Source organism: Pristiophorus japonicus, chromosome 4 (assembly GCF_044704955.1).
Source record: "Pristiophorus japonicus isolate sPriJap1 chromosome 4, sPriJap1.hap1, whole genome shotgun sequence".
NCBI classification, from domain to species: domain Eukaryota; kingdom Metazoa; phylum Chordata; class Chondrichthyes; family Pristiophoridae; genus Pristiophorus; species Pristiophorus japonicus.
The window spans coordinates 119716558-119730449 of NC_091980.1; the positions used below are offsets into that span (position 1 = coordinate 119716558).

The 13892-nt window shown below is 44.3% G+C and overlaps 1 protein-coding gene across 1 annotated transcript in view; it reads right to left on the reverse strand.

Annotated features, from left to right (window-relative positions):
* Nucleotides 1-13191, reverse strand: part of LOC139262158 (fibroblast growth factor receptor-like 1) — a 146822-nt gene extending 133631 nt beyond the window's left edge. The window contains exon 1 of the mRNA XM_070877301.1: nucleotides 13107-13191. Within this exon, the coding sequence (XP_070733402.1) occupies nucleotides 13107-13191 (85 nt within the window). The remainder of the gene's footprint in view (nucleotides 1-13106) is intronic.
* Between the last annotated feature and the right edge of the window lie 701 nt (nucleotides 13192-13892).

A 13892-nucleotide genomic window follows, 5' to 3' on the forward strand; every position in this document is an offset into this window, starting at 1 on the left:
TTTCTCCATCTGCTATTCCATTTAGCAACAGACAGATTAATGCATTTGTTAAAATAGCAGGCATAGAAGTCCCATGCAATTCCACATGCTAACACTATACCGTGCAATTCACCCTCGGTCACTATCCTGACTTACGATAGAAAGGTATTGCTTAATGTAGAAACAGTGTTTCCCAATCAGTAATAACATCAAAGTACTAATTCTGCAGGAGACCTCAATAAACAGTCACAGTTGTCGCTGTCTAACACACTTGCCCCATCATGGCTAAAAATGGTGTCAGCTTACCTTGGCTTCTCAACAAAACCAGGCCCCTTTGATCTGAATAGTGACTAGCATGCCAGGAGTTTCACTCTTTAGGGAGCTGCAGTCCTCCTCTTCACATAAATCATTCAAAGAAAAAGTCCACTGATTCATTTAAGAGAACATTGCTTTTGAAAATCAATTTCCTAGCATTTTCTCTTTCCATTCCCCCTCACCAAGGTTACCTTTTTCCTACTTATTTCTGTTCCTGTTCCTGTTCTTGACTCCGATCACTTTCTCTTGTTCCCGCCCGGTAGTCTGCCTACACCGTTGACTCTCACTGGAGGAAAGCACCACAAGTACCAGCATTCCCAATAACTTGCCCAGATGATCATGCTTCACATGTTCACTGGACAATGAACGTGTAGAGGACGTGACACTTGGGCCTGATCCTGTTCTGACCGCCATTCATACTCACACCCACTTTGCAGCAGGGATAGCAGTGATCAGGAGCGGCAACCCTGACAGAAGTGATGCCCTTCCCTTACCCAGGAGGTGCTGAGGCTAACTGTCGGAGAAGTAACTCAGCACAGGCCTGGAACCTTTGAGACTGTTGGTTTGGTTTACTGTGGATTGTTTTCTTAACAACAACAACTTGTATTTATGTAGTGCCTTTAACGTAGTAAATCGTCCCAAGGCACTTCACAGGTGCGTTATAAAATACAATTTGACACAAAGCCACATAAGGAGACATTAGGGCAGATGATCAAAACTTGGTCAAAGAGGTAGGTTTTAAGGAGCGTCTGAAAGCAGGAAAGAGGTAGAGAGGCGGCGAGATTTAGGGAGGGAATTCCAGGGCTTAGGGCCTGGTCAACAGAAGGCATGGTCACCAGTGGGGCTGAAGGAGATTACAGAGATAGGGAAGGACGAGTTCATGGAGGGATTTGAAAACAAGGATGAGAATTTTAAAATCGAGGCGTTGCTTAACCGGGAGCCAATGTAGTTCAGCGAGCACAGGGGTGATGGCCGATCGGGACTTGGTGCGAATTAGGACACGGGCTGTTGAATTTTGGATGACCTCAAGTTTACTGAAGATAGAACATGGGAGGCTAGCCAGGAGTGCATTGGAATAGTCAAGTCTAGGAGGTAACAAAGGCATGGACGAGGGCTTCAGCAACTGATGAGCTGAGGCTATGGCAGAGTCGGGCAATGTTATGGAAGTGGAAATAGGTAGTTTTCGTAATGGGGTGGATGTGTGATCGGAAGCTCATTCCTGGGTCAAATATGACACCAAGGTTGCAAACAGTCTGGTTCAGCAGTTGCCAGGAAGAGGGGTGGAATCTATGGCTAGAGAACGGAGTTTGTGGTGGGGACCGAAGATAATGACTTTGATCTTCCCAATATTTCGTTGGAGGAAATTTCTGCTCATCCAGTACTGGATGTCGGACAAGCAGTCTGACAATTTAGAGACAGTGGAAGGGTGGAGAGAAGTGGTGAGGTAGAGCTGGGGGTCATCAGCGTACACGTGGAAACCAATGCTATGTTTTTGGATGATTGCCGAGGGATAGCATATAGGTGAGAAATAGGAGGGAGCCAGGGACAGATGCTTCGGGGGACATAAGAGGTTAATGGTTAATTTACCCAATATTGGATCTCAAAGAAATAGCCATCATTTTGGAGTGACTCTATTCACCTCATTCTGAAACCTTGCTGCTCAAGTCTTTAAAAGCTTGGCCTTTGATTATCTAGTACTGATTCCCTAAATCCATCTACCTTGCTACACCTTTAAATATCTTCCTAAAACATCTCTTTGACCAACAATTTGGCTCATGCTCCCAACATGGCTTGGTATCCGTTCCTATTTTGCCTTCAGTAATAGTGCCTTGGAACAATTTTCAGTGTTAAAGGCACGACATAAGCACAAGTGGTTAGAATCATAGAATAATACAGCACAGGAGGCTGCCATTCGGCCCATCGTACCTGTGCTTTGAAAGAGCTCTGCAATTAATCTCCCTCCCCCTACTCTTTCCCCACAGCATTGCATTATTTTCCTTTTCAAGTATAGCCCATTCCCTTTTGAACTTAATTATTGAATCTGCTTCCACCCCCCCCCCCCCCCCTTTTTCAGGCAGTGCATTCCAGGTCATAACAACTTGCTGCGTAATAAAATGTCTAACTTCTCGTGGTTCTTTTGCCAATTATTTTAACTCCATGTCCTCTAATTACCGACCCTCCTGGCAGTGGAAACAATGTCTCCCTAGCTACTCTATCAAAATCCCTCAATTTTGAACACCTCTATCAAACCTCCCTTGAACCTTCTCCAGTCTCTCCATGTAATTGTAGTTGTTGTTGAACCCTGACTGTGCCTTTCACTGAACGAATGGCCACAATACACAGCTGTGCCATTTGTTCTCCCCTGTTTAAATATTTTTCTTCCATAAAAATCTGTTATTGAAAATAAGTGAGACATGAAAAGTGCATTTTTTGTAAAATGCTGGAAAGGGAGAAGTCCCTTTCAAATAATTCATTCCGTCCAAAATATCAGCCAATGGGTGGCAAAGTTTAAAATGTGCCCGACAGCCAGATGCATCAGTCATCACAGATAAGCTGCCTTTTGCAGAGCTGTTTCATAAAGTACATCCTGCCTCTCAGTGAATCTCAAACTACAGTTTTGAAATGACTCTATACTGGAAACTATTATAAAATTAAAAAAAAGAGAATGGGATAGAACTAGAAAGAGCAAGTGTGCGACACAGTGTGAGAAATAGCAATGGGGGAGAGAGAGAGTGGCAGAGAACTAGAGAGAGCAACAGTGAGACAGTGTGAGAGACAACAATATGGGGCAAGAGAAAGTGGGAGAGAATGAGAGAGTGCAAGATTGAGACACAGGCCTGGATTTGGCTGTAACAATAATGGTGAGGCTATCAGCGCTCACCGTTATTATGGAGTAAATCGGACATCAACTTCTGGCGTCTGCACATGCACAGTTAAAAGCAGAAATCCGGCAGCTGCTGTCCAATTTGCCCTGCTCCTCCACAAGCTTTGCTACCCCGCTAACTCAGCGAGAGACCTGGCATTGAAAATAAATGAAGGGCATGAACACGTGGTACTAACCCACTAGTTACCCACTAAACACACCAGAAAATGTTAGGGCTGGTGCATTTTTAACTGCGTGATAAGTCTTAATTACTGCCAGACAACCTCTCTGGCAGTGAAAATCTAATTTTACAAGTGTGGAGTCACATTCCTGCAGAATTTGATTCTGGTTGGAGATTTTTTTTTAAGTTTTAAAAAAAACTTTTTCTTTCTATCTCTTTACTCCATGTTTATATCACTTTCTGTACATGATTTTACATTGAATTAAATATTCTAATTTATACTTCCTGGTTTAAAGTGCGTGTCTCGGTGAGGATTCTTCAATCTGATTGGTTGAAGAGCTATGCTGTTGCTTGCAGACAGCACAGATCCTCTATAGAGGGCACCATGCTGAAAAGGATCTCTAGTAACCGTAGTTTGACACTCAGAGGCCTGCGAAAGGTCTGTGAGCAGCTGTAAGCGAGGGCCGTTCCTTCGGTGCTGACCGCAATGCCTGGCCCATAGTGTGGGGGCCGGGGGGGGGGGGGGGGGCGGAGTGTGAAAGTGAGCAAGGGACAAAAGCAATGAGAAAGAATGAGAAGCTGCTGCTAAGACATCACTGTGGACTGGAGCTCTCCTAACTGGTTATAATTATGACTTTTCTAAACTCAGCATTCTGCGAACACAATTCAGAAATGCACTGTTTGTGCTGAGAGTTTATAAAGGAGTTTCATACAGCTTTTACCAAGAACAGGCAGCCATACTTCGAATCTATTACATGAATAATGAGAGTTAACAGTAGGAGGCAGTTAAGCTGGAATGTGCAGTTTGTTTATTTATTCTTTCACAGTATTAACGGAATGCACGGTGAACTCCTCCCCTCCCCTCCCCCACCATTGCCTAAATCTGAAGAGACTGGTACCCCAGGGTCTAAAGTGACTGTGGTCCTGTCGTCAGTCAATCAGTTTCCTTTCTCCGGTGAATGTGTGCTAACCCTAATCATGGTCACTAAAACCAGATCCACCGACATTAGGAGAAATGTCCAGCAATGAGGTTAGAGTGGGGCAGATTGTAAACCTACTTCTAAATAAACAGAGTTCCATATGAAAAGTGAACTGGATAAATACGTGAAGGAGAAAAAATTGCACGGAGATGGGGAAAGTGCGGGGGAATGGGACTAACTGGATTGCTCTTCGAAAGAGCCGGTGCAGACTGGATGGGCTAAATGGCTCCCTTCCGTGCTGTACTGTTTTATGATTCTATATCTTTCAGAGTGAGATACAACAATTACAGCAACTCCAAATGAGGGCGATTTCACAGAATCTGCTGGAGGACCATGTCCAACATATTCGCATTGCTCCAGGAACAGGCCACCAGACGATGGACTTGTGATTTATTTCTCCAGGGTACAGTTATTTATACCAGTATAATGTCAGTGTAGCTCAGTTGGTACCACTTTCGTCTTGAAGTCAGTGGGTTCAAGCCCCACTCTAGGACTTGAGCATATAACTCAGGGTGGCCCTTTGGTGCAGTGCTGAGGGGTTGCTGTATAAATGCAAGTTCTTCCCTTTACCAGTGGCTGCTGTTCTTGGGCAGGCCTCACTGTTGGCAGGCTACTTGACCATGCAAGGAGCACCAATCCTACCTGATCTTGATCCTGCCTACATATGTGGAATTTTCAGCAGAGATCACTGGATAGCAATCAGGAGCAGAACCCTTTCTAATCCATGGGTGTAGAGGTCTATTGTAGAACTGCTGCCCTGGTTTAAATCAACGAATTGGATCTGGGACTCTCATGGTCTAATGACTCTGTATCACACAGAACAATTATTAATACGGGAGCCTATTTTGATAAGGAGGACAAGGCCATTGCCCTAGGATGGTTCTTCACTGTCTGGAGTACTAAAGCTGCTTGTGCTGATGCAGATTGCTGCTTGGAGACTAGACAATTCTGCTGCCCAGATTGAGATTGTGTAATGACCTGGTGATCAAACGATCAACAGGTTAACATTAAAGTGATGCTGGGGGTCATTAACCGACTACACAATGTCTCAAATGGGGGGCCGGGCGGCAGGGGGGGTTGGAGAAGATGATGGGAACTAAGACTGAGACCAAGACTGTTGCTTCCAGTGCCACAAATCATCATGAATTTTCTCCAAAAAGTTTACCTGCATCTGGGAAAATGCTGGAGTCCATTATTAAGGAAGTAGTGCAGGACATTTGTAAAATCATAATACAGTCAAGCAGAGTCAGCATGGTTTGATGAAAGGGAAATCATGTTTGACAAATTTGCTGGAGCAGGGTGGATTAAGGGGAAGCAGTAGATGTCATTTATTTAGATTTCCAGAAAGCATTCGATAAGGTGCCACATAAAAGTTTACTGCAAAAGATAAAAAGAGTTCACGCGGTTGGGGGTAATATATTAGCATGGATAGAGGATTGGCTAACTAACAGAAAACAGAGAGTCAGGATAAATGTGTCATTTTCAGGTTGGCAAACTATAAATAGTGGGGTGCCACATGGATCAGTGCTGGGGCCTCAACTATTTACAATCTATATTAATGACTTGGATGAAGGGGCCGAGTGCAATGTATTTACTGATGATACAAAGATAGGTGGGAAAGCAAGTTGTGAGGTGGATACAAAGAATCTGCAAAGGGACAGAGATAGGCTAAGTGAGTGGGCAAAAATTTGGCAGGTGGAGTATAATGTGGGAAAATGTGAGGTTATCCACTTTGATAGGAAAAATAAAAAAGCAAATTATTATTTAAATGGGGAGAGATTATAAAATGCAGATTACAAATATACAGAGGGATCTGGGGGTCCTTGCACATGAAACACAAAAAGTTAGCATGTAGGTACAGCAAGTAATTAGGAAGGCAAATGGAATGTTGGCCTGTATTGCAAGGGGGATGGAGTATAAAAGTAGGAAAGTCCTGCTCCAACTGAACAGGGCATTGGTAAGACCAGCATTGGTAAGACCACATCTGGAGTACTGCGTACAGTTTTGGTCTCCTTATGCAAGAAGGGATATACTTGCATTGGAGGCAGTTCAGAGAAGATTCACGTGGTTTATTCCTGAGATGAAGGGTTGTTATATGAAGAAAGATTGAGCAGGTTGGGCCTATACTAATTGGCGTTTAGAAGACTGAGAGGTGATCTTATTGAAACATAAGATTCTGAAGGGGCTTGACAAGGTAAATGCAGAAAGGATGTTTCCCTTCGTTGGGGAATCTATAATTAGGGGGTATAGTTTCAGAATAAGAGGTCGCCCATTTCAAATGGAAATGAGGAGGAATTTCTTCTCTCAGAGGGTCATTACTCTTTGGAATTCTCTGCCACAGAGAGGTGTAGAGACTGGGTCATTGACTATATTTAAGGTAGAGATAGACAGATTTTTGAACGATAAGGGAGTTAAGGGTTATGGGGAGTGGGCAGGGAAGTGGAGTTGAGGCCAAGATCAGATCAGCCATGATCTTATTGAACGGTGGAGCAGGCTCGAGGGGCTGTATGGCCTACTCCTGCTCCTATTTCTTATGTTATAACTGGTGTGGTTTCAAGACAATTCAATGCGCTTTTGCGCTTTTTTTGGGGGGGGAGGGGGGCGGGGAGCGGAGAAAGAAGGTGGCCCCAAGGGAGGGAGACATTGTTGAAAATGCCGTTTTTCGGACAACACTACCTGCCCAGACCTAAAACACATCCTACGGCATTATTTCAAGAAAAGCAGGGAGTTCTCCCAGTGCCTTGACCAACATTCCTCCTTCAATTATCTAATGATTCATCGGATTGCTGTTTGTTGAATTTTGCTCTGAGTGAATTGGTTCCTACATTTGATTAACACAACGTCAAAAGCAATTCAACAATTAAAAAACATTTTGGGGCGACTGGAGGGTGTGATGAGTCACTGGATCAATGTCCTTTATATCCTAGTTTTATCAGAGCTCACAACAGTGGCACTGTGATGTGAGATAGTTGTAGATCTTGTGTTGGACCCTTTCACTCACTGTCTTATTGCCTTATGAACCCCACCATCTTTCATTTTTAATACAGCCCACTTGGTTTCAAAATAAATTATTTCTCCCCTCTGCTCCCGATAACACATTCAGCCTCGACAGCTCATTCAAACATCATCATAGGCAGTCCCTCGTATCGAGGATGACTTGCTTCCACGCCAAACAGGGATGAGTTCACAGGTGTTTCAATGAAGAACCTAATATTCCGGATCCCGAACTACATCTTGAAGCGTGGAAGATGCCTGTGTGTGGATTGTTTTAACGTGTGGTGGCCGATGGAGATTAGCACACTGTCTGGAGTAAAAATAAAACGGGGAAGGTGGCTCAACCATGGCTAACAAGGGAAATTAAGGATAGTGTTAAAGCCAAGGAAGAGGCATAGGTTTGTTGCTTTTTCTAGCCAAATTATGAGGACTGGGAGAAAATTAGAATTCAACAGAGGAAGACTAAGGGTTTAATTAAGAGGGGGAAAATAGAGTACGAGAGGAAGTTTGCAGGGAACATAAAAACTGACTGCAAAAGCTTCTATAAATATGTGAAGAGAAAATGATTAGTGAAGACAAACGTAGGTCCCTTGCAGTCGGATTCAGGTGAATTTATAATGGGGAACAAAGAAATGGCAGACCAATTGAACAAATACTTCGATTCTGTCTTCACGAAGAAAGACACAAGTCACCTTCCGAATGTACTAGGGGTAGTAGGTCTAGTGAGAAGGAGGAACTGAAGGATATCCTTATTGTGTTAGGGAAATTGATGGGATTAAAGGCCAATAAATCCCCGGGGCCTGATAGTCTGCATCCCAGAGTAGTTAAGGAAGTGGCCCTAAAAATAGTGGGTGCATTGGTGATCATTTTCCAACAGTCTATTGACTCTGGATCAGTTCCTATGGACTGGAGGGTAGCTAATGTAACACCACTTTTTAAAAAAAGGAGGGAGAGATAACGGGTAATTATAGACCGGTTAGCCTGACATCAGTAGTGGGGAAAATGTTGGAATCAATCATTAAGGATGAAATATCAGCGCATTTGGAAAGCAGTGACAGGATCAGTCCAAGTCAGCATGGATTTATGAAAGGGAAATCATGCTTGACGAATCTTCTGGAATTTTTTGAGGATGTAACTAGCAGAGTGGACAAGGGAAAATCAGTGGATGTAGTGTATTTGGACTTTCAAAAGGCTTTTGACAAGGTCCCGCACAAGAGATTGGTGTGCAAAATCAAAGCACATGGTATTGGGGGTAATGTACTGATGTGGATAGAGCACTGATTGGCAGACAGGAAGCAGAGAGTCGGGATAAACGGATCCTTTTCAGAATGGCAGGCAGTGACTAGTGGAGTGCCGCAAGGCTCAGTGCTGGGACCTCAGCTCTTTACAATATACATTAACGATTTAGATGAAGGAATTGAGTGTAATATCTCCAAGTTTGCGGATGACACTAAATTGGGTGGCGGTGTGAGCTGTGAGGAGGACACTAAGAGGCTGTAGGTGACTTGGACAGGTTAGGTGAGTGGGCAAATGCATGGCAGATGCAGTATAATGTGGATAAATGTGAGGTTATCCATTTTGGGGGCAAAAACATGAAGACAGAATATTATCTGGATGGCGGCAGATTAGGAAAAGGGGAGGTGCAACGAGACCTGGGTGTCATGGTTCATCAGTCACTGAAAGTGGGCATGCAGGTACAGCAGGCGGTGAAGAAGGCAAATGGTATGTTGACCTTCATAGCTAGGGGATTTGAGTATAGGAGCAGAGAGGTCTTACTGCAGTTGTACAGGGCCTTAGTGAGGCCTCACCTGGAATAGTGTGTTTTGTTTTGGTCTCCTAATCTGAGGAAGGACGTTCTTGCTATTGAGGGAGTGCAGCGAAGGTTCACTAATCTGATTCCAGGGATGGCTGGGCTGTCATATGAGGAGAGACTGTATCAATTAGGCCTTTATTCACTGGCGTTTAGAAGGATGAGAGGGGATCTCATAGAAACGTATAAGATTCTGACGGGACTGGACAGGTTAGATGCGGGAAGAATATTCCCAATGTTGGGGAAGTCCAGAACCAGGGGACATTGGCCTAACCCTTATCCTAAGACTTTTAGGACTGAGATGAGGAGAAACTTCTTCACTCAGAGAGTTGTTAACCTATGGAATTCCCTGCCGCAGAGAGTTGTTGATGCCAGTTCATTAGATATATTCAAGAGGGAGTTAGATATGGCCCTTACAGCTAAGGGGTCAAGGGGTATGGAGAGAAAGCAGGAAAGGGGTACTGAGGGAATGATCAGCCATGATCTTATTGAATGGCGGTGCAGGCTCGAATGGCCGAATGGCCTACCCCTGCACCTATTTTCTATGTTTCTATGTTTCTATGAAGCTTGATTCTTTCCACCCACAGGCATACATATATATTCCAGCTGAGATCACAGAATAGCAAGTGGACACTGGAGTTTCTGTCCCCCTCAATAAGAACATAAGAACATAATAAGAGCAAGAGTAGGCCATTTGGCCCCTCGAGCCTGCTCTGCCATTCAATAAGATCATGGCTGATCTGACCTTAGCCTGAACTCCACTTCCCTGACTGCTCCCCATAACTCTTTACTTCCTTATCGTTCAAAAATCTGTCTATCTCTACCTTAAATATATTCAATGACCCAGCCTCCACAGCTCTCTGGGGCAGAGAATTCCATAGATTTACAACCCTCAGAGAAGAAATTCCTCCTCATCGCAGTTTTACATGGGTGGCCCCTTATTCTGAGACGATATCCCCTAGTTCTAGTCTCCCCTATGAGTGGAAATATCCTCTCTGCATCCATCTTGTCGAGCCCCCTCATTGTCTTATACGTTTCAATAAGATCACCTCTCATTCTTCTGAATTCCAATGATTAGAGGCCCAAACTACTCAACCTATCTTCATAAGTCAACCCCCTCATCTCTGGAATCAACCTAGTGAACTTTCTCTGAACAGCCTTCAAAAGCAAGTATATCCTTCCTTAAATACGGAGACCAAAACTGTACACAGTACTCTAGGTATGGCCTCACCAATACCCTGTACAATTGTAGCACGACTTCTCTGCTTTTATATTCCATCCCCCTTGCAATAAAAGCCAATATTCCATTTGCCTTCCTGATTACTTGCTGTACCTGCATACTAACTTTTTGTGTTTCATGCACAAGGACCCCCAGGTCTCTCTGTACTGCAGCATTTTGCAATTTTTCTCCATTTAAATTATAATTTACTTTTCTATTATTTCTGCCAAAGTAGATGAGCTCACGTTTTCCCACATGCTGGGGCAATACTGGAGCACTGAAGGTAACTGCTACATGGCTGAGATCAGCTAATGGAACAGCCTATCGCATTAGCACCCCCCTTTTGCCTTGCACCATCATCCCTTTTGTCATTTAATCACTCCTGCCCTCCACCCCATCGCAGACCTTCCCTTTTGTTCTTTCCCCCACCCTCCCCCTTTACTTAAAACCTGCTACATTGCTAACTTCTTCCAGTTCTGACAAAAGGACATCGACCTGGAACACAAACTCTCTTTCTCTCTTCACAGATGCTGTCTGACCGGCTGGGTGTTTCCAGCATTTTCAGTTTTGACTAGAGATTTCCAGTATCTGCAGTATTTCACTTTTCTTTTGGTACACATAGTCAGTATCACATCAGGCAGGGTATTTATCGACCACTCTGCCACAGTGGGAGCTCAAACCCATCTTACTAAACCAAAGGTAATTTTATGGTTTCTAGAGGCTGTGGGGCTCACACGCTGGTTTTCCCACATCACTAAGCTCCTGATCTCAGCCAGGGTCGTTCTCCTGTATAGCCAGACGGAAAATCAGAAACAGCCCACTTGATCGGCACCCCATCCATTGGCTTAAACATCCACTCCCTCCACCACCAGCACACCGTGGCTGCAGTGTGCACAATCGACAGGATACACTGCAGCAACTCGCCAAGGCTTCTTTGGCAAAACCTCACAAACCTGTGACCTCTGCCGCCTAGAAGCACAATAGCAACAGGTGCATGAGAACATCACCATCTCCAAGTCATGCATCATTCCGACTTGGACATATATCGCCGTCCCTTCATCTTTGCTGGGTAAAAATCCTGGAACTCCCTCCCTAACAGCACTGTGGGAGTCCCTTCACCACACGGACTGCAGCGGTTCAAGGCGGCGGCTCATCATCACCACCTTCTCAAGGGCAACTAGGGATGGGGAATAAATGCTGGCCGTGCCATCCCGAGAATATTAAAAAAGTCAGAAGCAGATTCAGTGCCAGCAGTGCATGCCAGGCCAGCTGGGTACACCATTGACAGAAATGTAGGAGCAGGCTACCCACCAGCCTTATCAGCCAAGAATAGTTGGTGGCGAAGAAAACCAGAGGTACAGAACAAAAAACAGAGCGCCACAAGAAAATTAAGTAGAAGTAAGTGTCCTGTAGTTCATGTCATCATGGTGATACCGTCCCTTTAAGAGAACAGACTTTAAAATTAATGGGGAGGAGAGTTTGGCCATTTCAAAAAACGTATGATATACACAAGGGAAGCAGTGCTTCGAGCCTTCATTAGTCAGCTGTTTGCTTTAAGAAGTTATTTGTTCTCCTGAACCAAAGGGCTTGTTGTTTATTTGATAAATGCCTCCTAGACCTGACCATGCGAATGCAGCAGTTAATTTTCTCAGCTCGAGAAGATGTACACATAATGCCAATTCTCTTGCTTGTGTAGCGAAAATGCAGAATTACCAATGAATGCCTCCAGTGGCTGCTCTCTGCCCCTTCCTCTACACACCCAGAGGGGTCAGCATATCAGCACGTAATCAAGGCTGACACTCCAGTACAGTGCTAAGGGAGTGATGCACTGTCGTAGGTGCCGTCTTTCGGATCAGACGTTAAACCGAGGGCCTGTCTGCCTCTCAGGTCGACGTAAAAGATCCCACAGTACTATTTTGAAGATGAGCAGGGGAGCTATCGCCGATGTCCTGGACTACATTCATCCTTCAACCAACATTCTCTGGTCATTATCACATCGTTATTTGTGGAAGCTTGCTGTATACATTTCCTGCATTACAACAGTGACTACACTTCAAAAAGTACTTCATTGGCTGTGAATTGCTTTGGGACATTCTGAGGTCATGAAAGGGGCTGTATAAATGCAAGTTTTTTTTTCTCTTGCTACAGTGATCACCATTCCTCTGAACTCATTTGTTTCCCCTCTTTTACACTGGGCAGGGATACACTAGGCAGAACCCACCCGATTTTGTGTCCACTTAAATTAGTGGGAGGAAGATGGGTCACACCCCGTCATCAATGTGTGATACCACCTGCCCAATTTTCTTCCAAGTGCTCCATCTTACACCCAAGTGCTAAAAAGGAAACCCTGATGCCTTGAACCCCTGACCCCTAAACCTTCCCCAGAACCCCTGACCCCATAATGGCCCCTTCACCTGACCCCTAAACTGGTCCTTTGAAACCCTGACCCCTAAGCCGACCCCTGGATCTCCTGACCCCTAAACTAACCTCTAGACCTTCTGACCCCTAAACTGGTCCATTGAACCCCTGACCCCTAAACCGTCCCCTGGACCTCTCGATCCCGTTTGATCTTTTCTTCTTCCTACAATCTATAGGCTTTTAATTCCAAAGCTTGGCACGTACTTATCCCTAACTCATGATTTACCTCGTTTCCTCTTCCACCCTTTGGAACCTCGCTGGTGTCAAGGATGTGGGCCTCAGCCCTTCACCTAGGCTCCTCTATGATGAATATAAAAGATGGCAGCACTCGTACTATTGCTACTTACCCCTTGCACTGCTGCACAGTCCAAACATCATGGTGAAGGCAAGGAGACACAGGAAATCCATCCTCAGTGTGCTGCCTCTCCGCATCAAGGTTGCTCAAGGCTAGAGAAAATGAAGCAAAGAAAAAGAATGAATCAACACTCTTGCCTTTCTCTTATGTGGGTTTCCTCGAAAGGCTCCAGCCGACACTCAGCTTCAATCAGAGGGTGGTAGCCCAGACACTCAAACATCCATTGCCCAGACGAGAACTGTGGACATCAGCGTGGCGTCAACATAATAACTCGTGGCCTTTGTAGCCAAGATAATGTAGCCCAGGCCACATGTAAATCGACAGGATGCCTCTATCAAGAGTGATGGGGAATTCTCATACAGTTATACCCAGAGCATGTAACTGTATACAATACAGAGCTGTGTATGACTGTATATAATATAGAACAGTGATATTAAAAATACACAGAGCCGTGTCACTGTATATAATACAGAGCAGTGTTATTATATATAAAACACTGCGTAGGGTTATTTACAAGAGGTATGTGACTGTATAAAATATATGGAGCAGATATTATACACAACACCCAGAACAGCATTGCTGTATTTAATGCAGAGGAGTGTCCCTATATATAATAAAGACCAGTATTTCATCGGCTATGAAATGTTTTGGGATGTCCTGAGTATACAATTACAAATTATTTATTTCATTCTTTTCACAGAGCAGTTTTACTATAATAGATAGAGCAGTATCACTATATAATAATACACAGGATTGTGTTAGTGCATAATATAGTTCA